Raw genomic sequence first — 23,647 nt, forward strand, 5'->3', positions numbered from 1 at the left:
ACATAAAGGTTCACCCAAAAGTGAACATTCTGCCAGTATTTTTGACAGAACTATGTGTTAATGTAAATACAACAAGGTTGTTGTTGTTGTTGTTGTTTTTTTTGGTTAGTTTTTTTATGGTTCTTTGCAGCTAGTTAGAATAAAAATTTACTAATTAATTTATTTTCTGCTACTGTATTTAAAGGTCTTGAGCTGCTCTTTGGCTCTTATATTGATGTCACATGAAACATTTTCAGTTCAGGGGATTATTACCTCTATGTATTATCTTCAAACAAGGTAAGTGAAGCCCTCTTGGGTTCTGTGAAGCGATGTGGGTGTATTCTAAATAATAATTAAAACAATCTTTCTGTGGCAGTAGGCTATACCTTTGTTGGAAACTCAAATTTAAGAGTTTTTCATTTGACTAGTGCATTAATGCATTTACAGACCTTGAGTTTGTCAAACTCCAGCTTGTTAGATATTTGAATGAGCTCCTCCATCTGTTTCATCTGCCCCACCTGTGTGTTTGCCTGTGTGATTAGCTACAATAAAGAATGGTGACAAGTGAAAATCAAAGCTGGATATGAATGATAGAACAAATGCATATGGAGAGATTTCACATTTATGAATCAAATTTTGAAAAGGTGGGTTAGATTTAATGTTAGCTGCCCATTTTAGAATTATTTTAATTGAGGGAAATCAATAGGCATTTTGTGAAGCTGTTATGAAATCAGCAACATGACAAATGTTATATAAAAAATGTGCAGAATTTAAAAATATATATATATATTTTAAAATAGTGATTAAGATACATACTCTCATGTTTTCATTGTGTATGTGATTGTTTTACTTGATATTACACCACAGCCTTTTCTAAACCAGATGAAACCAACATGAAAACAGTAGGCTACATTTTTTAAGAGCTTGGTCTATGTGTTTTTAACTAGGGTTTTAAAAGATTTTTCTTTATTTTTATGTCACTGGTCCATTGTAAATCAGTTTTGAATGTGACTTACACAAACACATATTTGGATTCAGAACATAATATTTTATATTTTAGCAATATCACACAAGTCAAAGTACTGTTTTACTTGTGTACTCATTACAAATAGCAGCTTACAGTTTTGCTGATAATAAAAAATAAAACAGCACAAAAGTGAGTGTGATATTGCTTTAAAGGGGTCATATGATGTTGCTAAAAAGAAAATTATTTAGTATATTTGGTATAATGCAATGAGTTTATTCAGTTTAAGGTTCAAAAAACATTATTTTCTATGTACTGTACATTATTGTTACTCTATGCCCTGCCTTTCTGAAACGCATTGATTTTTACAATACTCATCATTCTGAAAAGCTAGGTGTGCTCTGATTGGCCAGCTATCCAGTGTGTTAACACTTAACATACTGTGATTCTGGCTAATGGCTTTATGTGACAAAACCAATAAAACCCATTACAAACTAGGTATTTGTTGCATCCAGTGGGGACATAATTACTGATTATGAAGTGACATGACATACAGCCAAGTATGGTGACCCTTACTCAAAATTCATGCTCTGCATTTAACCCATCCAAAGGGCACACACAGAGCAGTGAACACACACACACCATGAACAATCACCTGGAGTAGTGGGCAGCCATTTATGTTTCGGTGCCTGGGTAGCAGTTGGGAGTTCGGTGCCTTGCTCCAACAACATGTATTTTAGACCCTATACCATCTAAGCTCCTAAAAGAGGTGCTTCCAGAAGTCATAAATCCTTTTCTGATGAAGTGACCCCAATATATAGTGACCCCTATATTCCTTCTTAGAGAAAAATGGTATATGTGAGGATTTCCAGTCAGGATTTAGACAGTATCATAGTACTGAGCCTGCTCTCCTTAGAGTTACAAATGATCTGCTCTTATCATCTGATCGTGGGTGTATCTCTCTATTAGTTTTATTGGATCTTAGTGCTGCGTTTGACACAATTGACCACAACATTCTTTTGCATAGACTTGAACACTTTGTTGGCATCAGTGGAATTGCATTAGCACGGTTTAAATCGTACTTATATGACCGCCATCAGTTCATAGCAGTGAATGAAGATCACATATTGTGTACAAGTGCAGTATGGAGTACCTCAAGGCTCAGTACTATGGCCGCTACTCTTCACGCTTTATGTTACCCTGGGGAGATATCATCAGGAAACATGGTGTTATGCTGATGATACTCAGCTTTATATTTCTTCGCGGCCCGGTGAAACACACCAATTTGAAAAACTAAGGGAATGCATAGTCGATATAAAAAACTGGATGACGAGTAAATTCTTACTGCTAAATTCAGAAAAAACAGAGGTGTTAATTATAGGACCTAAAAACTCTGCTTTGTAATAACCTAGAACACTGTCTAAGACTTGATGGTTGCTCTGTCAATTCTTCCTCATCAGTTAGGAACCTAGGTGTGCTATTTGATTGCAATCTTTCCTTAAAAAGCCACGTTTCTAGCATTTGTAAAACTGCATTTTTCCACCTCAAAAATATATCTAAATCACGGCCTATGTCAAATGCAGAAATGTTAATCCATGCATTTATGACCTCAAGGTTAGATTATTGTAATGCTTTATTGGGTGGTTGTTCTGCACGCTTAGTAAACAAACTCGAGGTAGTCCAAAATGCAGCAGTTCTTACTAGAACCAGGAAGTATGACAATATTAGCCCGGTCCTGTCAACACTGCACTGGCTCCCTATCAAACATCGTATAGATTTTAAAATATTGCTTATTACTTATAAAGCCCTGAATGGTTTAGCACCTCAGCATTTGAATGAGCTCCTTTACATTATAATCCTCTACGTCCGCTACGTTCTCAAAACTCAGGTAATTTGATAATACCTGCGGGCGGCAGATCCTTTTCCTATTTGGCGCCTAAACTCTGGAATAACGTACCTAACATTGTTCGGGAGGCAGACACACTCTTGCAGTTTAAATCTAGATTACAGACCCATCTCTTTAACCTGGCTTCCACATAACATACTAATATGCTTTTAATATCCAAATCCGTTAAAGGATTTTTAGGCTGAATTAATTAGGTAAACCGGAACCGGAAACACTTCCCATAACACCCTATGTACTTGCTACATCATTAGAAGAATGGCATCTACGCTAATATTTGTCTGTTTCTCTCTTATTCCGAGGTCACAGTAGCCACCAGATCCAGTCTTTATCCAGATCAGAGGGTCACTGCAGTCACCCGGATCCAGTACGTATCCAGACCAGATGGTGGATCAACACCTAGAAAGTACCTCTACAGCCCTGAAAGACAGCGGAGACCAGGACAACTAAAGCCCCAGATACAGATCCCCTGTAAAGACCTCGTCTCAGAGGAGCACCAGGACAAGACCACAGGAAACAGATGATTCTTCTGCTCAATCTGACTTCGCTGCAGCCTGGAATTGAACTACTGGTTTCATCTGGTCAGAGGAGAACTGGCCCCCCAACTGAGCCTGGTTTCTCCCAAGGTTTTTTTCTCCATTCTGTCACCGATTGAGTTTTGGTTCCTTGCCACTGTCGCCTCTGGCTTGCTTTGTTGGGGTCACTTCATCTACAGCGATATCGTTGAGTTGATTGCAAATAAATGCACAGACAATATTTAACTGAACAGAGATGACATCACTGAATTCAGTGATGAACTGCCTTTAACTATCATTTTGCATTATTGACACACTGTTTTCCTAATGAATGTTGTTCAATTGCTTTGATGCAATGTATTTTGTTTAAAGCGCTATATAAATAAAGGTGACTTGACTTGACTTGAATTGCTTAAGGGCACCTCAGTCATGGTATTGCCGGCCTGAGACTCAAACCCACAACCTTAGAGTTAGGAGTCTCTCTAACCAATAGGTTACATCTTCCCAAGTCATTATAATGACTTACACTGTCTTTTTACACGTTGAGTTGCGTATCATGCCAGACTGTCCTTGCAAAGTTGGAATAGCCCCACTTCATAGAAACAGACATTGGCATTGTAGGCTACTTTCACAGAAAACAGTGCTCATCCTCCATAAAATGCTCTGCACATCTGAATATTTGGGTTAAACTGTTTGGCCATCCAAAAGAAGAATACAACACTGTTCCAGAACAAAGTAGTTTCACTTTCACAACAAAACACATAGCTTCTCCATAACATGGTACGGCGTCAACAGCAAGAATGAAAGTTACTTCCTTTGTGTGAACATTTGGGCAGCATTATGCAAATCTTCCCACATCGTGACATAGACATGGGGGTGTGTAAGAATGAGCCATTTTAGGTTGCCGTGGTTGAATCGTAACTTTTATAAAGAATATCTCTTTGGATTTGATACTATAGTCTTTGCAAGTTCTTCTTTATGCACCAAGAGCTTGTAACACTCCAAAGAGAAAGGAAAACTTGAAATCACATCATATGACCCCTTTAAAACAGTTCATACTAATATTTCAGAAGCAGCTAAAGAAGAATTTAAAATATTATGTTGTAAACGCTAAAATGTTTTACTGTTGTTATACTAAACATCAGCACTCAATCAATCAATCAATCAATCAATCAATCAATCAAATTCAAGGCTCAATGCTGATTTTGTTAATTTTACCTTAGACACTGAAGCCAGGCCTTTGGAAGCTGTTTCCTCTTCTTTAGTGCCCTTTGCAGTCCACTTTTGAATAGTCTACAAAAGTTTGAAACTAATGAAATTAAGTCTTGTCTAATAATTTCACATTTACTGGAAACATTTTAGTAATAAGTATTTTTTGAGAACATTAACAGTGTATATCTCACCTGTATAAGGATTTTGATGCGTGTGATTCGTTGGAAGGGCAAAAGCATAAAGGATGTGAAGGGCAGACGTTTACAGAGTGGAGATGACTCCAGCCGCCTCATCACAAGAGAAAAGTCTCTGTTACTCTCCCTGCCAGGACCACACATACACATAAGCAACATGCCCAAAAACACCATGTTTAATGATCACTAAAACTTATCTTTAACTAAATAATGTACATTATTTATTTAATTATTATTATTTCTTTATTTTTATAGGTATGGGTTAAAGACTTACATCAGTCTGCTGTAGGTCTTTTCTTGATACTGCTGATTTCGGACATAATCAATTAAGACTGAGAAATGGGTCTCTGAGTGCTCATAAATTATGTCACACACGTCAGATATCACCACATTCTCTTCTACTCGCTTCAGCAGATCCCCTATAAACCTGAGAACAGAGATGTGCATTCATACTTATGGGGTAGTTTTTAGCTGAGACTGAATAAGTGATGACAGAATTTCTTTCATATGTCATCCTTGAACTTGGCTCTCTTTCTCACCTCTCACTGACTTCATAGACCTGCAAGAGGTTGGAGAAGAGGGCTTTCCTATCATGAACGACCAGAGTCTCACTGAGTTCCCGTGACCCCAGGAAATGATCCTTCAGAACACACAGGGAGCGCAGGTAGGAGGCCTCAGAGGTGAGCACTTCAAACATGCTCTAACACACATAAAATTTAAATTAACAATATGAAACATAGCTGAATTTGGTAAAGAAAGATGTCAAGTTATTTCTAACAGTGGTAAACTATTATTCTCACCTCTTGTCTCTGTTTTTCAGTGCGACTGAGTTTATGTAACACTCCACTTTCCTTCACCACTGTTAAATCCTGCCAGAGTGTATTCTCTTCAAGGCCTCTCTTGGATCGGATACCAACAACCCCCAGCCCCCCGGGACCCTCAAGGCGTTGGGTTTCACTAACACTCCTCCTGTTGCAATCAGGACTATCAGACCGGATATAACTGGCTTCTTTAGAGACCTTTGCTTGGTGGATCTGATGTAGAGGTTCTGAGGATGACATTTTTTTGAGAATGCGTGGTTGAACAGCAAAAGCGCCAAAAAAATGTTATTGCACCTAATGTTTATTTAATAACCAGTGAAATATTAATTCTGCTGCAAAATTTACTTTGAAATTCATCAAAACCAGAAATAATCATTAACTATTGTTTTTAGACATCTGAAACAGATTCCTCTGAGTGTGTATAAATTATCTCACCATATTTGCTGTTTGGCTCCCAGTCACTGGAGGTTTTCTGTTGACTTCCTCTTTTGTCACACAGCCTGTAAGAAACCCACAACAGTTTAACCTCACCAAAATTAGTGGGCTCAAATGAGCATCTATCACAAATAATAAAGATCTAATTAAAAGACAGCTTTAAAAAAAAAAAAAATGCCATTGGTAAGGTTAAAAAAAAAAAAAACACTCTGGATGTGTTAACAAACCTCGGAGACAAAAAGGGGCAGTTCTCACCACTTCATATTTTCATTTTGACCACTCTCTCCAGCTAAGAGTCAGAAATAGAACCTTTCTTTTTCAAATCCCTAAATGTTGGTATGTCAGGGTTTTATTTCAGGGTAAGAGGATGTGTAAATTTAACTCTTAGCCTACTGCTTGTAAGATGTTGAAGATTATAAGTAATACAGTATAAAGGAAGTCAGAATTATTTTTTGTGTAATACAGAATACAATACTTCTACAGCATTTATTAATCATAGTTATTGTTAATTTCAACATTTACCAATACATTAATAAAATAAAAAATTGTGCTTGTTTACATTACTTAATGCATTGTGAATTAATATTAACTATCAACAACTTTACTTTCATTAACAAAAATGAATAAATATTGTATCCTTTTTGTAAAGTGTTACCCAAAAAAACTTTAGTGTTTTCCTTACAATGTCTTTAAGATACCAGGAACAACACAAAACCTACATCCTAAAATTACTGATATAAATTATTTGACCCCTCTAAAAAGCACTGCATAACTTGCACACTTTTTGAGAACAACTTACTGATGCTGTTAACTTACGCTTCCGTGTCAGTAGACTCCCAGTCTTCAAAATCACCATTTTCATAGCTCTCACCTACAAAACAAACATGAAGCTTTTCAGAAGTCTACACATATGTGTGATTAATTTTAGGCTATAAATAAAGCATTTCAAAGCAGATAAATTAAAAAAAATAGGATTAGGTTAGGAGCTTAGACAATGTTAGGGGAGAGCAGGGGCGAAAGTACATAAAAAAACATAATTTTAAAAGATAATGTTGTAGACAGAGATATATTTCTGCTGTGGCCAGTAACCTGGTGGTCTATCAATACCAGGTGGTATTTTGTAGAAATGTAGAAAGACTTCAGTATACAGTAATTTCACTTTGAACATAAGTTGCACATTGTTACTTTTGACCCCGGTTGGGACGAAAGTAACACACAGGTGGGTCAAAAGTAACACAACAATATAAGCTTTTTGTTTTCTGTTGCTCTTATTTTTATTAAGTATACCAGACTATGACTTTGTTAGTATGTAACTGCAAACATATTTTGTCCTCTATCTTTGCAAAAAAAATATTCAATTTCATTTTCATATTTTCCATTTAAATTAACGTTTTATCAAATGTCTCAAAACCCGAATGTACAAACTTGAGTTTTTCTATATATATTTTTTTATTTCAGTGTATTTTTATATAAAAAAAAAAAAAAATCAAGAGAATGAAAAATATAAAAATGTAATGTTTAATGTTTAATGATGATGTAGCAGCTGCCCAGAGAGTGATGTTCCTCTATGTCCAGAATAGCCATCTCATAAACATCTGGATAAAACCAGACCTCTTTCTGTCTGTCTGTCTGTCTGTCTGTCTGTCTGACACTCACTCTTGACATATTCTTTTGGTAAAATGTGAGATAAACATTTTAATAAATGATGCAAGACACATAAATTCACAGTATAACATGCACCAGAACAAATTAAATACTTCTTGTAACTGTAGCAGAACTAAAGTAACAATCATTACTTTCGTCCCGACAGAAACTCCTGACATTTAAATCTGATTTACTTTTAGACTGAAAAACTCTGAAAATGCAAACTTTAGGATGTGTTAGGATCAATAATTTACTTTTTGTATTTGAAAACAGTTTTACGGACCTTGCTACAAGAAACGATGATGAAATCACGTGATATTTCTCAGCTCTGTCAAGGGTTGCGTGTTGAACATGCTGTCATAGTTTGGAATGCAAATGCAGTAAGAGGCTCTGATAAAATCTCTTTGTTACTTTCGCCCCACCTTACTTTCGACCCAGCTATCACATACTATACTTAATGTTTGGGTTCAGGGCTATGTTTATTTGATATTTGAGATTGTTTATTTGACAAGAATGTTGTTATAGGATCAACACAAAACACTAATCTTTAACGCTGATCCACATTTTTTCGTCCTCTAATAAAACTGCATTGTGTGCGGTACATTAGTAAAATGCAATATTTGGAAATTCTTCTCCACTCACCTAATGGGGTTGGTATAGATATGCGGCGTGGCAATCTTCCATTCACACTGCTGCTTGTGTTTCTGATTGGTGGACCGCCGCCTCGAAGAGAGACTACACATGCCAGTGCTGGCTGGGAAGTCCATTTCTTTGTTTTTCGTTGGGACGGAGGATGTAGGGGACGTCGTGGGAGAGGTCGAGGAGGTACAGCTGGAGGGGTAACTTTATTGTCATTTGATGGCAAAACATCCAAATATAAATTAGCATCGGTAGGGTCCAGCTGTGCAGACTGTTGAATATTTTTATACTCCGAAGACTGATAAGTCCTTGGTGGTAAAGGGGGTTTTGAGTGGTTTTGAACTGACTCATCAGCATGTGCAAATCCATTTCCTGCTAATTTGTAAGGGCTGTGGTGAAGTAGAAAACTTTGGCAATTTATGCATGGAGGCAACACTTGGGGTTTTGAACTGGGTGATGGCCTGTTCTGTGGACAACTGACTTCATTGCTGGTTAGGTGTAAAACATCCTTATTTCTGTGACTTCCTTTGTTTTGATGTATGTGATTCTTTTCAATAACAATATCCATGTCATTTTTTTCCTCGTGTAGAGGTACCCAGACTAGTTTCATACCAGGCCTTTGAAGATGGCAGAGGCAATGACAGTGTTTCTCCGCTGAATGGGAAGGTGGCGCAGTTGATCCCTGATGATTCTCTATGGTGCCACTCACATTATTCACCTCACTGCCATCAGGAGCTGAGGGAAAGAAGGATAGCCAGGGGCTTTATTAAGCTTATCAACAGACCCAGAATCAGCCCTACCACCACAAACACACACATTTTATTTTTTTTGTGCTGGTATAATATATTAACCCCTTAAACAGGGCTGTGAGATTCTACATCCATTTTTGTAGGTGAGAGCATAATCAGATTATCCAAAATATAAAATAACTGACCAAGGAAATGGGCAGGGGTTTGTTATCAGTTGCATTCACAATGCACAAAGCCAGTTGCCCTTAACTGATTTCAATTTAAGACCCACATTTAACATTGGACATCAAGTTGTACAAGAGCAAGCAAAATAAAACTGTCTCTTGAATTGGTTTCACTGGCTCAGCAGCCGAACATGTTTATCTGGTTTGCAAGGATTAGGGTTAGGGTTTACATTTGGGTCACTGAAAAAGAAAAAAGTATTAAAATTTTTTCTTAATTAAGAAAATCTTAAAATGTTTTACAAACAACTCGTACCCTTTGTATTTATGTTGGTTTTACATGGTTTTAATTGAATGATTCCGAAACTTCATCATGTGATATCTACACCACATAAACCTACACCAAGTGATCACTAACAATCTTATATTTTATATTCAGGCATATACAGTATAAAACATACACGTTAGAGAGAGATTTCACTACCTGATCGACCCACATCCACATCATCTACTGCCGGTTGAAGATTTCTTTCCCCCATCATCTGTCCACCTCTCGTAAGTCTTGAAAATGAAGATATATCCTCTACTCTGTCTTTTGTCCTGGGTGGACATGACAATCTAGCTTCGGGTACCACAGAACTTCCATCTTGGCTTATATTTTCAAAATATCTTCTTTCTTTACTGTTGTAGTTTCCTGCCGTTTGCTTGCCCATTCCTTGTTCAAAGTTACGCAAAGCATGAGCCACTCTGCTAGAGGATCCAAAGTGGCTTGACTGGCGTGAAGCTTTAAGGTTTGGTTTTGGTGGGATGGTAGGTTTGCCACTGGATGTGTTGTAGATTGACTTATTCATCATTTGATGCTCCAGAAAAATTGTCATGTCCAAGTGAGCAAGATTTACACATCAAAATCCAGAGACACATGGATGCACTGATATTAAAGTTCCAAATGCATCAACTGATACAACAAAATCCCTGATTGTGCGACAGTTTAGTGTCTTTTTGGTCAGTGAAGCCTGTGTTGTCACACTCTGTTCAGTTGTCATATCAATATAAATTTTTTTTTTTTTTAAATTAAAGAAGTTAGTTTACCTTTCACTAAGCATTCAGAGCAGCCACACACCATATGTGAAGGAATATTCTACCTCCTCCGATGTGTTATTCTTGTGAACAAATTTGTTATGTGTGTTGTTAATAAATGTCATGGCTATATGATGGTTACTTCTCCTTTCGGATCTTGTCCTCTGGTCTTTCACATGTCTTAAGAGGGAAGTAGGTCGTCACACCAAATGGACCGTTGAATATGCAGTGACATACTGTAGATGCTGGACATAAGATAATGCAGTATTACTTTGACTATTTGATTATCTTGTTGATCCAAAATAAATTTAGCTAATTTCTAGAAGCATTGTACAACATAATGAAGTTACCTGCAGGAGTTTTTGGATGATGTTACTTGTATATTATATTGTATTTCATTGTATTGAGTTATACAAAAATTGCTATGAGAACTGAATACCACAAAAACAAAACAAAAATCATGAACTTCCATGTCTCGCTTTAGCTTTAAACAACTGAAAGATCCCAGTTCAACATTTTAGCAAGGCAGCTGATTCTGACTGACCATAAAAGCACAAGACTATACTGTACTTTCCTACATTAAAATATTTTATTGAAATAGTCAAGTTTAATGTGACTGCAAATACAATCAAACGTATTATAAATCCAAAAAATCAATGTGTTGACAAACAGTAAACAGAATATCTTTTTGAGATTTCTAGAAAAATATATTTTAACCATAAAAGTAAACAAGTATCTCACTTCCTCTATGACATGTATGCTGATATGTGTAACTTTTTTCACTTCCTTCATTTTCCATTTACTAGATTTAATTCCTCTTTTTATGCTAACATCCTCCATGAGCAAAAATTCCCTCATGAAAATGTAAAAGGACAAACACAGACAACATTATGAGTAATAAAAATAAAAAGATAATCACTGGTTTTACTGAATGTCAGAACTTGGTGTTATTTGTTTACTATATTTTAGCTGATTTAAGAAAAACATTTATTCCAGTACATACATATGGAGACCTTCTGAGTTACACACTCTTTCTTCACATTAAGCACATAATTCATGCCTTTGCTGTTCACCATGAATCATTTCCTGTGCTCCCACCGCTTTTTTCTTTTTCTTTTGTAGTTCACAGTAGAACACATCCCCCTCCTTTTGCTTCCACATAGTTGGGATCCAGATCGTTCGGCAGTTTTCCATTTTGTCCCCAGACGTTAAGCTCCCCAAACACGCCTGTCTCAATCATCTCCTCCTGCCATGGAATTGGTACGTTCCCAGTTGCAAAATCATTGTAGAATTCACTGTCTTTGTTGTCAATCACAACACCTTTGATGGTGCTGAATGCTCCCACATCATCAATGTCTTTGGCATAGACCATCTTAGGATCTGGGACAAAAGGAGGAGGAAGCATACCTGTGCAAAATAAGAAAATATATAAAAGACGTAAGAAAAAAAGGTTTAAATTATAATACCTAAAAAAGGAGAGTACCATTGATGGTGGTATACCATACCTTTGCGCTTCATGAGTACCAAATTAGGTTACACTTTATTTGAAGATGTCCTTATTACAGTGTAATTTTTTAATTAGGTGCTATGTAATATTAATTGACAACATGTACTTGCTATAGGTTTTAGGGTTAGATTTAGGGTTAAGTTTAGGTTTAGTATCATGTAATTATGCAAATGATACTATTATTACCCCAGTAAGTACATGTAACAGGTAAAAGGGACACTGTCAAACTAAGTGTTCCCCATATCCATATACCATTATATTTATATATATGGCACTTCAAAGAAAACTATTAGAAAAAAAAAAGCAATACCATAGTACTTTTTAAAAGTAGTTAAAAAAGTTTATGATGCATATCCTATGCATACCAGCCTCTAATCTCCCCCAATTGAGCTCTTTAAAGAAGGACTGGTTCTTCAGTTCAGCACACTCATTGTTCTTGAAGCCAAGTCTCTTCTCTGGATCTTTCTCCATCAGTCTGTCACAGAGTTCTTTAAGTTCTTGGCTGAAGGTTGGGGGGTATGAGACTGGATCATTCAGGATGCGCCGTGTCACTTCATTGTTGTCCACCTGTGATGCAGAAAAAGTAGGTAGCAATGATAAGTGAGGATGCCTCAAATTTCTATCATCTGATTTCTCTCACTGATGGTCAATAACCTCTGATTTGTCACTGCAAATCACTGTCAGTGTGAAAGCCCCTTAACAGATAGACAAAGTGTATGCAGGAGTATGTCTACCTGTTCTCCACGACACCTGAAAGGTCCCTTGGCTGCAACCATCTCATACAGAGTGACCCCAAGAGTGAAGTAGTCTACAGAGTAGTCATACTCTTTCTTCTGTAGCAGTTCTGGAGCCATGAAACCTGTGGAGGAGACATATCCATTACTTAAATCTAAGCAGGGCCTTTTGCAATGCTGGCTTAAGAATATGTTTTTCTCTTGTTTATTTTCCAGGAACAGGAATAATGTATAGTTCATTTTTACAGTATTTTAAAGAATAGATGTGCCCTTGTCTTCTTTTCTATACTTTTGATTCATTTTGCAAATTTGATATCACTAATTAAACCTCTGATGCTGTCCACCAGAATTTTTTAAAAGCCATTTTTAGAATATATTGTTACATCCATATATTAATTAATTTATATTATATCATTCTACTGAATTATATTAATTGTAGAATGTATGTGTGCTGCTTTTTTCCATGCATACTTATATATTTTTATTAGTTTTGGAACACAATTTTTAATAACTTTTATAGCTACACACATGCTGTACACATATATTATTACATCATTATAGTTGTCTTAAATCCGGTCTACGTACTTCTGTTTCGTAGACCGGAACAAGACATTTTCCACCACACACACACTCACACTACACACCATACCCTGGACTACATATCCCACGATCCATTGCCCAATGACACACAACTACAATCAATCAGACTCCCTATATAACATTTGTTCAGTTCCTGCTTACATTGCCGAGTATTGTTCTGCGTTTTTCACTATTCCAGTGTTAGCAGTGATACAGAGCCAGTCTATTGTCCTAGTTTAGACTAGTCTTTGCTTTCCTGTTTTTCTTGTGTATCGCTCTCTATACCTTTGTTTTTGGATTGCCCTGTCGCCTGTTTGGACTCTGTTTGACCCTGCCAAGACTACTGTCATGTGCCTGGATTATCTCTCTCTGTCTAGCCCTCTGGATGTTGTTTGCTGATCGGAGACACTTTCTGCCCTCTGCCCTGTTGGCATTAATGGAAGTGCATTAGCATGGTTTAAATCGTACTTATATGACCGCCATCAGTTCGTAGCAGTGAATGGAGATGTATCATATCGATAACAAGTGCAGTATGGAGTAACTCAAGGCTCAGTACTAGGGTCGCTACTCTTCATGCTTTATATGTTACCGCTTTATATGTTATCTGGCTCGGTCGGTGTTCATCTTCAGTTCTCTCTTCACAGCAGTTCAGTCAGTGTACTTTTTGAGTACATGAATTACTCCGGGATATTGGTTTGTTTGAACTCAGAGAGAGTGTCAGCCAGATTAAAAAAGTTAACAGCTTAAGTCATTTGTGGATTAATGCGTATTGGACACGCAAACCCTTTAAAACGATTCAGTTCAATTTGGTGAACTGGTTCAAAAAGATCTGGTTACATCGAATGATTCGTTCGCGAACCGGATATCACAAACTGCTTTGTTTTGAACTCTCTCTCACAACAGATATGTAAGAGAAGACAATTCTGAATAAAGTCGTAGTTTTTGCTATTTTTGGACCAAAATGTGTTTTCGATGCTTCAAAAAATTCTAACTGACCCTCTGATTTCACATGGACTACTTTGATGATGTTTTTCTTACCTTTCTGGACATGGACAGTATACCTTACACACAGTTTCAATGGAGGGACTGAGAGATCTCAGACTAAATCTAAAATATCTTAAACTGTGTTCCAAAGATAAGCAGAGGTCTTACGGGTTTGGAACAACATGAGGATAAATTATTAATGACATAATTTTGCTATTTGGGTGAACTAACCCTTTAATGTGTCAAGCTTTCATTTTATTTTTTTTTGTCATGTGGTCTTTAAGCATGGACTTGGCTTTCTCATGCACTGATTGGATGATTACCTGAATGTGCTCCTCCCAAACTTTGTAAAATAAAACTTTAAATTGGGTCATGTTTTCCTAGTTGTTTGACATATAGACCTCATGTTACATTGTCCATTATCTAGCTTTGTACCACTGTTGGTGAGTTTGCCAGGTTTTTCAAGCCATGTTTATCAAAGTTTATGTTTATTAATTACCTCATGCCTTGCCATAACCCTCACTGGACCTTGGATCAATATATTGATTTAGCATTTCATTTGAGTGGTTCCTCATTTCCTGTAGTAATTGCATATTAAGAACCCTGCAATCATACAGTTCCCACCACACCAGAGTGCTTCCATTCCCAGATTGTCATGACAGGATTCACGTCATGCTTGCCAAGCCAGAGCCTGCTCACACCACACCTGAATCATCAGCCAAGAGCCACCACATAAGAGCTTTATCACAACATGGACACCCCACCAGAGCCTCATTAAGCCATAGTCACTGTGCTAGAGCCCCGCCATGCAAGGTACCCCTATGGATTTTTTTGGGTGGGACTATAGAACACAGACTCCTGCATTAGCAGTGCTTGGGCCAAGACAGATAAAACTAATGGCCGGTGTAATGGATCCACCAATGGTGTCAGTTTGATCAGCTGGCACCCGGTGGCCTCAACGCTCTCAAACCCTGTGGCCTCAGTGCTCTCCAACCCAGAGTTTGCCATATTTTGTGTATGTGTTATACACACTGCACTCCAGTCCATGAGTCTGCTCCAGAGCCTGTTCCAGTCCACAAGTTTACTCCAGAGCCCTCTCCATGAGTCCACTCCAGAGCCTTCTCTACTCCATGAGTCTGCTCCAGAGCCTTCTCAGGTCCATGAGTCTGCTCCAGAGCCTGTTCCAGTCCACAAGTTTACTCCAGAGCCCTCTCCTTGAGTCCACTCCAGAGCCTTTTCTACTCCATGAGTCTGCTCCAGAGCCTTCTCAGGTCCATGAGTCTGCTCCAGAGCATTCTCTAGTTCATGAGTCCCCTCCAGAGCCTGTTCCAGTCCATGAGTCCATTCCAGAGCCTGTTCCGGTTCATAAGTCCACTCCAGCACCTGCCTCAGTCTATGAGTCCACTTTAGAGCACTCTCCATTCCATGAATCCACTCCAGAGATCACTCAAGGCCCAGTTCCTTGTTGGCGCCAGCCTGTGAGTTTTGCTATTTGCCATGTCATGTCAAGGCCAAAGAGGATGTGATGCAAGAACAGTGTTTTCAGTGTTGAAAACAGTTGTGCTACTTAATATTTATGCAGAAACCCTGATATACTACCATTCATATATTAGGGGCTATGTGTGTGGGTATTTTCAATTGAAATTTATTTTTTAATTTAACAAATATGCATTAAATTTAGAAAAAAAAAAAAAGGTTACAGTAAAAACATTTACAGTATAATACAGGTGCATCTCAATAAATTAGAATGGTGTGGAGATGCACCTGTATTCTATTTCAAATGAATGCTCAAATAAAAGTTATTTTGAAATATCTATTTATCAAAGAATCCTGGAAAAAATTGGTTTCCACACTCAATACCCATGGCTGAAGTGCCATTGAGCAAGGCACTGAACCATCAATTACTCCCCGGGCACTGGAGCAAATAGCTGCTGCCAACTGCTCCGGGTGAGTGTTCCGTGTGTGTGTTCCCTACTCACTGCAGTGTGTGGGCACTTGGATGGGTTAAATGCAGAGCACCAATTCCGAGTATGGGTTATCATACTTCACAAATGTCATGACTAAAGACTAAAGATAATAGTAAGAACAATTATCAATAACTAAGCACCAATAATAAATTAGCATCAAATTAGCATATAACAATGATTTCTAAAAGATCAAGTAACAATGAAGACTGGAGTAATGATGCTGAAAATTTTACATTGAGGAATACATTTAATTTTAAATATATTAAATTAGAAAATAGTAATTTAAAATTATAATAATATTTCACAATATTCCTGTTTTATTGTATACATTTTATCACATAAATGCAGCCTTGGTGAGCATAAGAGACTTTAATATTTTAAGATTTTTGACAAGTAATGTAAAAACAGTGGATCAGCACAAAGGTAAACATAGATATGTATGGACAATCAAAATTTAAATGAGCATTTTTTTTACTTAGAATGGGACTTCAAATGTTTAATTATTTTTATATTATGAGGGGGCCCTTCATTTTTTTCCCTCAATTTGAACTCTCCATGCACAGCCATTATCAACCTGCAGGGGCAGCTGTGGCCTAATGGTTAGAGAGCCAGACTTGCTACCAGAAGGATGCCGGTTAGAGTCTAGGTGCTGGCAGGAGTTGTAGGTGGGAGGGAGTGAAAGAACAGCACTCTCTTCCACCCTCAATACACATGGCTGAAGTACCCTTTGATCAAGGCACTGAACCCCCAGTTGCTCCCTGGGCACTGGATATATAGCTGCCCACGGGTGTGTGTTCATGGTGTGCAGCAATACACAATAAAGTGTACAGCAATACACAATAAAGCACTATATAAATTCTTCATTCATGCAAACAAAGAATTTATTTTAGAGTAAATGGCATGAAAAGGCTCTGACCTGGGGTACCAGCATATCCCTGTGTTTTATCTTTCCCTGGAGGTAATTCAACAGCCAACCCCAGATCAGAGAGACGCACATGTCCTAAAATAACAAAAAACAACAACAAAAACATTCAGAAACAGTGGAGTTTTAAGTGGGGAGGCAAGCAGTTAAGCATTTAGGTGTGTTTCAGCGTTACTTACCTACATCATCTAAGAGGACATTCTCTGGCTTGAGGTCTCTGTACACAATCCTGTGCTGGTGCAAATGCTCAAGCCCACAGATGATCTGAGCTGTGTAATAACATGCTCTATTTTCATTAAAGCCTGGATTCTTTTCATCCACATTATACATATGGTATCTATAAATTCAGAGCAAATGGAGTTTAAGAGTTTGGACAAATTGTGGGTAAAAGAAGAATGTTATATTTGCTGAATAGACTTTGACATTTTCAGAGGATGAAATAGTAAATAGCTTTTTCCATGCAACACATACTGACACAATGGTCAATAGAGCTCACCCTCAAGTCTCTATGACATTGAGGTCCCAAGATACATATATGTCTAAACTAGCCATAAGATAATTAAAGCTATTTTGGGGGTCTTGCATCTTGATCAAATCGTCTTACAGTGTTCAGTCTGAGAAATAGTAATGCGTGGACATTGGAGCACATCTAACATTTAGATGTTATCCAAGAATATCAAACAGAAATAAACACACATACTGTACCCTTCCAGCCTTGTGAGATAATTAATGGGTTGTGACGCAAACAAACACTACAACTCCAGAATATCATTGCTGCCTCTCTGATTATCTCCACAAATTACGCTGGATTAGGAGGAAAGCTGCTACAATTCTTACAAATGCACAGCAAGCATTCTTAATTAATTAAGGATTTAAAAATATATTTTGGATTTTGTTTATATTTTTTGGAAATACGTATATATTATATAAAAAATATTTGTTTCTATATTTTATATAAAATTAGAACATTATATTCATGGAAAAAATTCATGGAAATGTACCTGGAAGTGGACTAGAAGGACTTGAAGTGGCCTATATGCCTATAGTCCTTTTCACATGTTTTAAAATCATGATTATAACATGTAAAAACAACTAAAAACATAAAAAAAATGTCTGCACTTTTTTTGTACATATGTATTATTTTGCAACTTATCGGGGTCTACACGACTCACACAAAAATAACATATTTTTAATTCGAAACATATTTTCTGCAAAAGGTATATAGTTTGCATTCCAGTTAACAATCTCCTCAGTTTATCTAGAATATAAACTTAACCCCCATTCACAAACAACCCCCCCCCCCCCCCCATTTTTTTAATGACAGAAATAAAAGGAAATTAATAGATATTTTGGTTCATGACTTACTGTGAAAAAAGGTTAAGCTTAGGTCAAGCTACCAAACTTTGTTTGTTCAATTTATTTTAATGTATTGTTCTTTTTCCCTTTTTCTTTTTCTCTACCCAATTGATATTAAACTGGATATGCCCATATGAATTTGGAAAGTAGACGATAGTTTTCTGCTTGGTGTAAAATAAAGCTATGCTGTATAATTCTCGCTGTGTAGACCTAACCATAGTACACAAACGTTTTTACAATGGTATATATCAAAGTACAATTTCAACGTATTTTGTAAGTTCAGTTGTACAAAAATTTGGTGAGATTCTACAATAAAAAAAAATAAAAAATGAATGTAAATTCTTAATTCTACACATACTACTGGTTTCCAATTTTGGGGGGACATTCAGGCATAATTTACAAATTGCAATTTTTCTCACAGAAAACTTTCTGCTATTTTTGATTTTCAAAACATTTAATTCTGCAGGATTTATAAGCTTGTTTCCTCATGGGGACCAAAAACAAACAAAAAAAATAATTCCCACAAGGTCAAAATTTGCTGGTATGGCTGACTTTTGGTCGCCATAATGTAGTAAATATCAGGTACACATACATACAAATTTGTACCGTTTTTTTTCTAAGGACATCCATATACACGATGCAATATACCCTTACTCTAACCATTACAACTAAATGCCTAACCCTTACCCTAACCCAAACCTTAATCTAATTATAACCTTGACCCTAAAGCCATGTCTTTACCACTAAACATCCATTTAAAGCAGGGCTTGAAAACCACCCAAAATGTTCTTACTTTACTCTCTTGGTCCTCACTGCTATGGTCTAAAACACAAACTGGCTCTCAGAAAGATAGTTCTCCAAGTACAGACATATACACACAAACACTCACACACATAAACATATACATTATTCAAACAAAGAGATATAAGTGACACCTGAGGTCTCCACCATTCATGATGGTCATGACCAGGCAGAGGTCAGTTTTGGTCTGGAAAGCATAGGCCAGGGTCACAATGAAACGACTGTGCACTTTAGCCAGGATGCGCTTCTCAATGATAGCACCCTATGAGAAATCAAGTAAAAAAAATAAATACAAAAATTAAAGCAGACAAAGGAAAATGAGGTAAAAGAAAAACATTTGGAAAAATGGTGGCCACATTTGCATGAAGGTAAAAAGTTCTTGAAAATGGATTGGTTCTAGAGGGTTGTTTTCAGGAGATTTACCATAAGGACTAAAACGGTTGCTATGGCTCCTTAAGGCAAAGAACAATTACAAAATCTTACATCATCAGTAAAAACTGACTCTTCCTAAAGTAATTTCTTTGAGAAGTATTTGTTAACCACATACCTTGCTTTTCTAGGATTACTGTATTTTTTATCCATCCTAAAGCCTTAGTACATGCAACTAGGGAGCTTAAATACAATCAAACATTTTTTGTTGTTGTCTCAGAACAGGTCTGAAATCGGCCAATCATAATCGAGAAAACTGGTGACGTGAATGGGATAAAATTCTGAGCAATAAAGTATAAGCAGTTCTTGGATTAGACTATAAACGTTAGCAAAAGGTTAATTCCATTTACCCTGCTAATACCTTTCTAGGCATGTAGGTTAGCTCCTCATATTTGTATAGTTTTCATTGATTTCTCCTTTCTTTTTTGAGGTGGACATTACAAATGAAATCTATCATTTTCTCTTCTTTTAACTAGTAAGGATTCCTCTTCTTTTTCCTTATCTCCCTTTCTGTTTCTCAGTTGCAGCTGAGCTGCTTTGTGGAGTATCAAGCAGAGCCTGCAAGCCTCTTTGCACTGAGCCAATACACTATGATTAGAGCTGCTTAATACCATGCTCTAAGGTTAATCTAATCTCATGTCTCAATGTGTCTCTTCACCTTTTCCCAAACTGCTCTTTTAACTACTATACGGTAAAGGAGTGTCACCAAATTCACAAAAAAAAAAGAGATTGTTCCACTTGTACAGTTTTGGGATATCCATATTAATTAGGATTTAAGTTCTGCAGTTAGGCAGCCTGTACCAAAGCTAAGTTTGGACACTGGATCAAGCCAAATAAGGTTTGCATTAAGCATAAGTTTATCTACTGATAAACTATCCCTCTCCCTTACATCATAACCTTTACGTTTCTTCAACCTCTTCTTGTTCAGTTTCTTGTTGGCGTACATCTTCCCTGTCGCCTTCATTTGGCAAGCATGGACCTCACCAAATCCACCTTTCCCAAGCACTCTGAAATCCATGAACCAATCTTCAGTAACAGGCTGGCCCTCCAACCATTTAAACTGTATGTAACGCAGAAAGTACATGCTGTCCTTGAAGCCATTGAGTGCTTTAGCTTCCAGTTGGACTAGAAGCTGCTTTTCACTCTCTTTAAACAGATCTCCTCGAATGTTTCTGTAGTCCTCTTTCACCCTGCTCACAGCTTTGTCTCCCAGGAAGTCACAGAAGTTCTTGGACGAAGACTCATAGTATTTGTTGACCATCTTCTGTGCTTTCTTAGCTCTGTCATTTTCCTGGGCAACGTTGTAGTCTTCAATATCTTTCCACAAATCTACAGAATTCTTGTGAGCAGTTTCGCTTTCAAGATATTGCTGAAAGAGGCGCTTACCAATCGGTTGCCGTACACACATACTTTCGAAGGAAGAATCCACCGTAGTCTTCATATGTTCACATTGTCTGATGTGTGGCAGGTTGAGCTTGGTGCGGTATTTCTTGTCACGCATAGTTGCTGCAGCAGCGCTGTCTATACTCCCGCGTGCTGACACATAGGCTGAGTTTGCCACCACAGTCTCCAAACCTCCAATATCCATGTTTGAGAAATTCTAAGATAAAGAAAGGGGTTATTTTTCTTTTTATTGAGTGAAAATCAATTGCTTATTAGTGATATCTTTTAATTGTCTTTTAATTAGCTTTAGCATTAACGTTTTTGAGATCCTGCCTACTTTCAAGGTAGCCTTAGGCTTTATGTCAGTAGTGATCAACCACAAACTTAAGAGTTACTGACATCCAACAACTGTCTATTGACCTGTTCATGGGGCTAAGAGCAAGGCTTGTCTTCACAAAAGCTTATCTGCTAAACGAGAATTAATAATCTCCCTTTTATCTACTCAGAATTCCGTAAAGAAGCTACCCTTAAAGTACTGTGCTAGGTTAAATGCAACAATAACCTCTGTGGCATGCAGCCATTTACCACAGAAAATCATTTGCATTTACATTGGAAGTTGTGAATGAAGAAATATGTTTGCTTAAAAAAACTTGAATAATCCAATAAAAAATGTTTCTAAAGCTGTCTGAATTGGTTTTTAGAGGTGGAAAATACATTTCTATGGTTGTTCTTCTTGTAATGTGACCCGTTTCGTTGCTGTCTTCTACTCATTATTACAATGGTAATCCACATCATGCTGCGCATAGAGCTGCAGTATTTAGCCCAGAAAATTCATTTAAGATTCATAATTTATACTTCACTGATACCATGTATGGCTGTATTCATTCTCACAGGCAAAAGTGCTAAATATAAGGCCTGTTGCTCGGATTGGCTGAGTCTCAAAGACCTTGATACTTTCTCATTGAATTAAGACTCACCTTTAGTGTTGTTGCCAAACTTTAAAGCTGTGAATGTACAGTAGAGCAAGTCTAACCAGCATGAATTAGGTCTTCAGCTTAGCCTTAGTCTACATCTTATTTGCTAAAATACTGTCGTATAAAAGTAATTTAATTGACTCTCCCCTGCATGATATGATATGGTTTAGTTGATTGTGTATGACCTGACAGCCTGACCTTTTGCTTATAATGTTTATAAATGCTTAACATTTAAAAAAATATATAATAAATTATGTTTTAAAAATTCACGATGGGATGTGTACCATTTTGCAAAGACTTATTTTTAAAGTCAGGGGTGGACAGTATTTCAAATACACGTATTTTAAATACAAAATATTATTTTGTATTTAAATATCTTTGGGAAACAAAATCGAATGTATTTTGCATTAAAACATTTAATATGAGTATTTTTGTATTAGGTATTAGCCTCCTTATTAGACTGCTGATTTCCTTCAGGGATGGGGAGTATTTCAAATATACTATTTTGTATTTTAAATACCTTTGGAAAAAGTCAAATGTATTTTGTATTTAAATACATTTATTCTTTGTAATTGTTTGCTGTTAGAAGTGTTGTATTCTTGTTGATACAAGCAATCAACAGTCTAATAAAGATTTTGATTGTCAAACAAGTATTTTATGTATTTTGAAACTACAAAAATACTTAGATTAAATGTACTTAATTACAAAATATTACATTTACAAAATACATAAAAAAAATACTATTTATAGTTAAAGACCATAATTTACACATTTGGTAATGAGAGAATTTTGCAATTGTACAAAAGACAAAAGAGAACAAATGCTTACACGGTGTAAAATCAAAACAAAACAAAACCCTGCAATTTTACTGTACATGCAAAAAAACACCATGAATCTGCAAAGTTTGTGATATATCTCTACCAATTTTAAGACCAAGTCTTGCAGCCGCGCCTGCACAATTTACACACATAAACATTAAATATTTTCATCATACTAATGTAAATAATTAGTCTTTAATGTCCTTACCTTTATTTCTGTAACTCTTCCTTTTGCAAAATCCCTGTGACAAAGAATTGTGGATTAAAAGCTCCAAAGGACGGGCTCAAAACTCCACAGACCAGGTAAAACCCTATCTCCTTCAGCAAGCATTGTAAAACTCAGACACGTGCTTCCAAGTAACGTCATTCAGTGGTTTGCCTCATCCTTCCTCTCCCTCCCAAGATTCACTCTCACTCTGAAAATAAGTGAGGAGGATTAGGAGGAGTTTGTAGTCCATCTGAAATCCAAACTGATAGTTCATTAGCCTATGTGGATTACTGTCACAGTCTATTAGTGTAAGTCTGCTGTGGGTCAGATCAGTTATCAAAAGGGCACTGCACAAGCAACAAGATCCTGCTAAGGATACATTACCACTTGCTCTCTGTCAGAAATCAGCCCTTCAGAAATAAAACTGTTTCATGCTATCTGTTGTTCTTAATTTATATGTTTCTAACTTTTTTAACAAATACAAACTTGGCCCAAGGTATGATTTATTATTCGTTTATCATATTAGTAGTGATAAATGTAACATTTTTATTCACTATTTTATGGATGAGATGGAGCAGATGTGAAGTGAAGGAAGCTCATTTCCATTTGACATGTTCCATACATGTAATTGCATATGGTAATGTTAAATATCATGTTATCGTGGTCACATAATATTTTGTGAGAAAGTAAGT

The 23,647-nt window shown here is 36.7% G+C and overlaps 2 protein-coding genes across 3 annotated transcripts in view; both read right to left on the reverse strand.

Annotated features, from left to right (window-relative positions):
• The window catches only part of arhgef15a (Rho guanine nucleotide exchange factor (GEF) 15), a 13,355-nt gene extending 2,915 nt beyond the window's left edge, over positions 1 to 10,440 (reverse strand). The window contains exons 1-10 of the mRNA XM_026254496.1: positions 9,701 to 10,440; positions 8,310 to 9,041; positions 6,840 to 6,894; positions 6,024 to 6,088; positions 5,568 to 5,815; positions 5,307 to 5,467; positions 5,042 to 5,194; positions 4,765 to 4,894; positions 4,580 to 4,654; positions 429 to 521 (exon numbers count right to left, since the gene is read on the reverse strand). Coding sequence (XP_026110281.1) covers positions 429 to 521; positions 4,580 to 4,654; positions 4,765 to 4,894; positions 5,042 to 5,194; positions 5,307 to 5,467; positions 5,568 to 5,815; positions 6,024 to 6,088; positions 6,840 to 6,894; positions 8,310 to 9,041; positions 9,701 to 10,094 — 2,106 coding nt within the window. The 5' untranslated portion in view covers positions 10,095 to 10,440. The remainder of the gene's footprint in view (positions 1 to 428; positions 522 to 4,579; positions 4,655 to 4,764; positions 4,895 to 5,041; positions 5,195 to 5,306; positions 5,468 to 5,567; positions 5,816 to 6,023; positions 6,089 to 6,839; positions 6,895 to 8,309; positions 9,042 to 9,700) is intronic.
• A 440-nt stretch (positions 10,441 to 10,880) lies between these two features.
• Positions 10,881 to 23,143, reverse strand: grk1b (G protein-coupled receptor kinase 1 b). 2 transcript variants are annotated; one of them, XM_026254508.1, is made up of 8 exons: positions 22,956 to 23,143; positions 20,462 to 21,172; positions 19,278 to 19,405; positions 17,166 to 17,323; positions 16,981 to 17,064; positions 12,535 to 12,659; positions 12,166 to 12,367; positions 11,417 to 11,700 (listed from the first exon to the last, which is right to left on the reverse strand). In XM_026254508.1, the coding sequence occupies exons 2-8, from the start codon at positions 21,158 to 21,160 to the stop codon at positions 11,417 to 11,419; spliced, it is 1,680 nt and encodes a 559-aa protein (XP_026110293.1). In that variant the 5' UTR covers positions 21,161 to 21,172; positions 22,956 to 23,143. The 2 variants fall into 2 exon arrangements, with proteins under 2 accessions (XP_026110294.1, XP_026110293.1); XM_026254509.1 differs by lacking the exon at positions 22,956 to 23,143 and having other exon boundaries at positions 10,881 to 11,700; positions 20,462 to 21,160.
• Between the last annotated feature and the right edge of the window lie 504 nt (positions 23,144 to 23,647).

Source organism: Carassius auratus, chromosome 5 (assembly GCF_003368295.1).
Source record: "Carassius auratus strain Wakin chromosome 5, ASM336829v1, whole genome shotgun sequence".
NCBI lineage: Eukaryota > Metazoa > Chordata > Actinopteri > Cypriniformes > Cyprinidae > Carassius > Carassius auratus.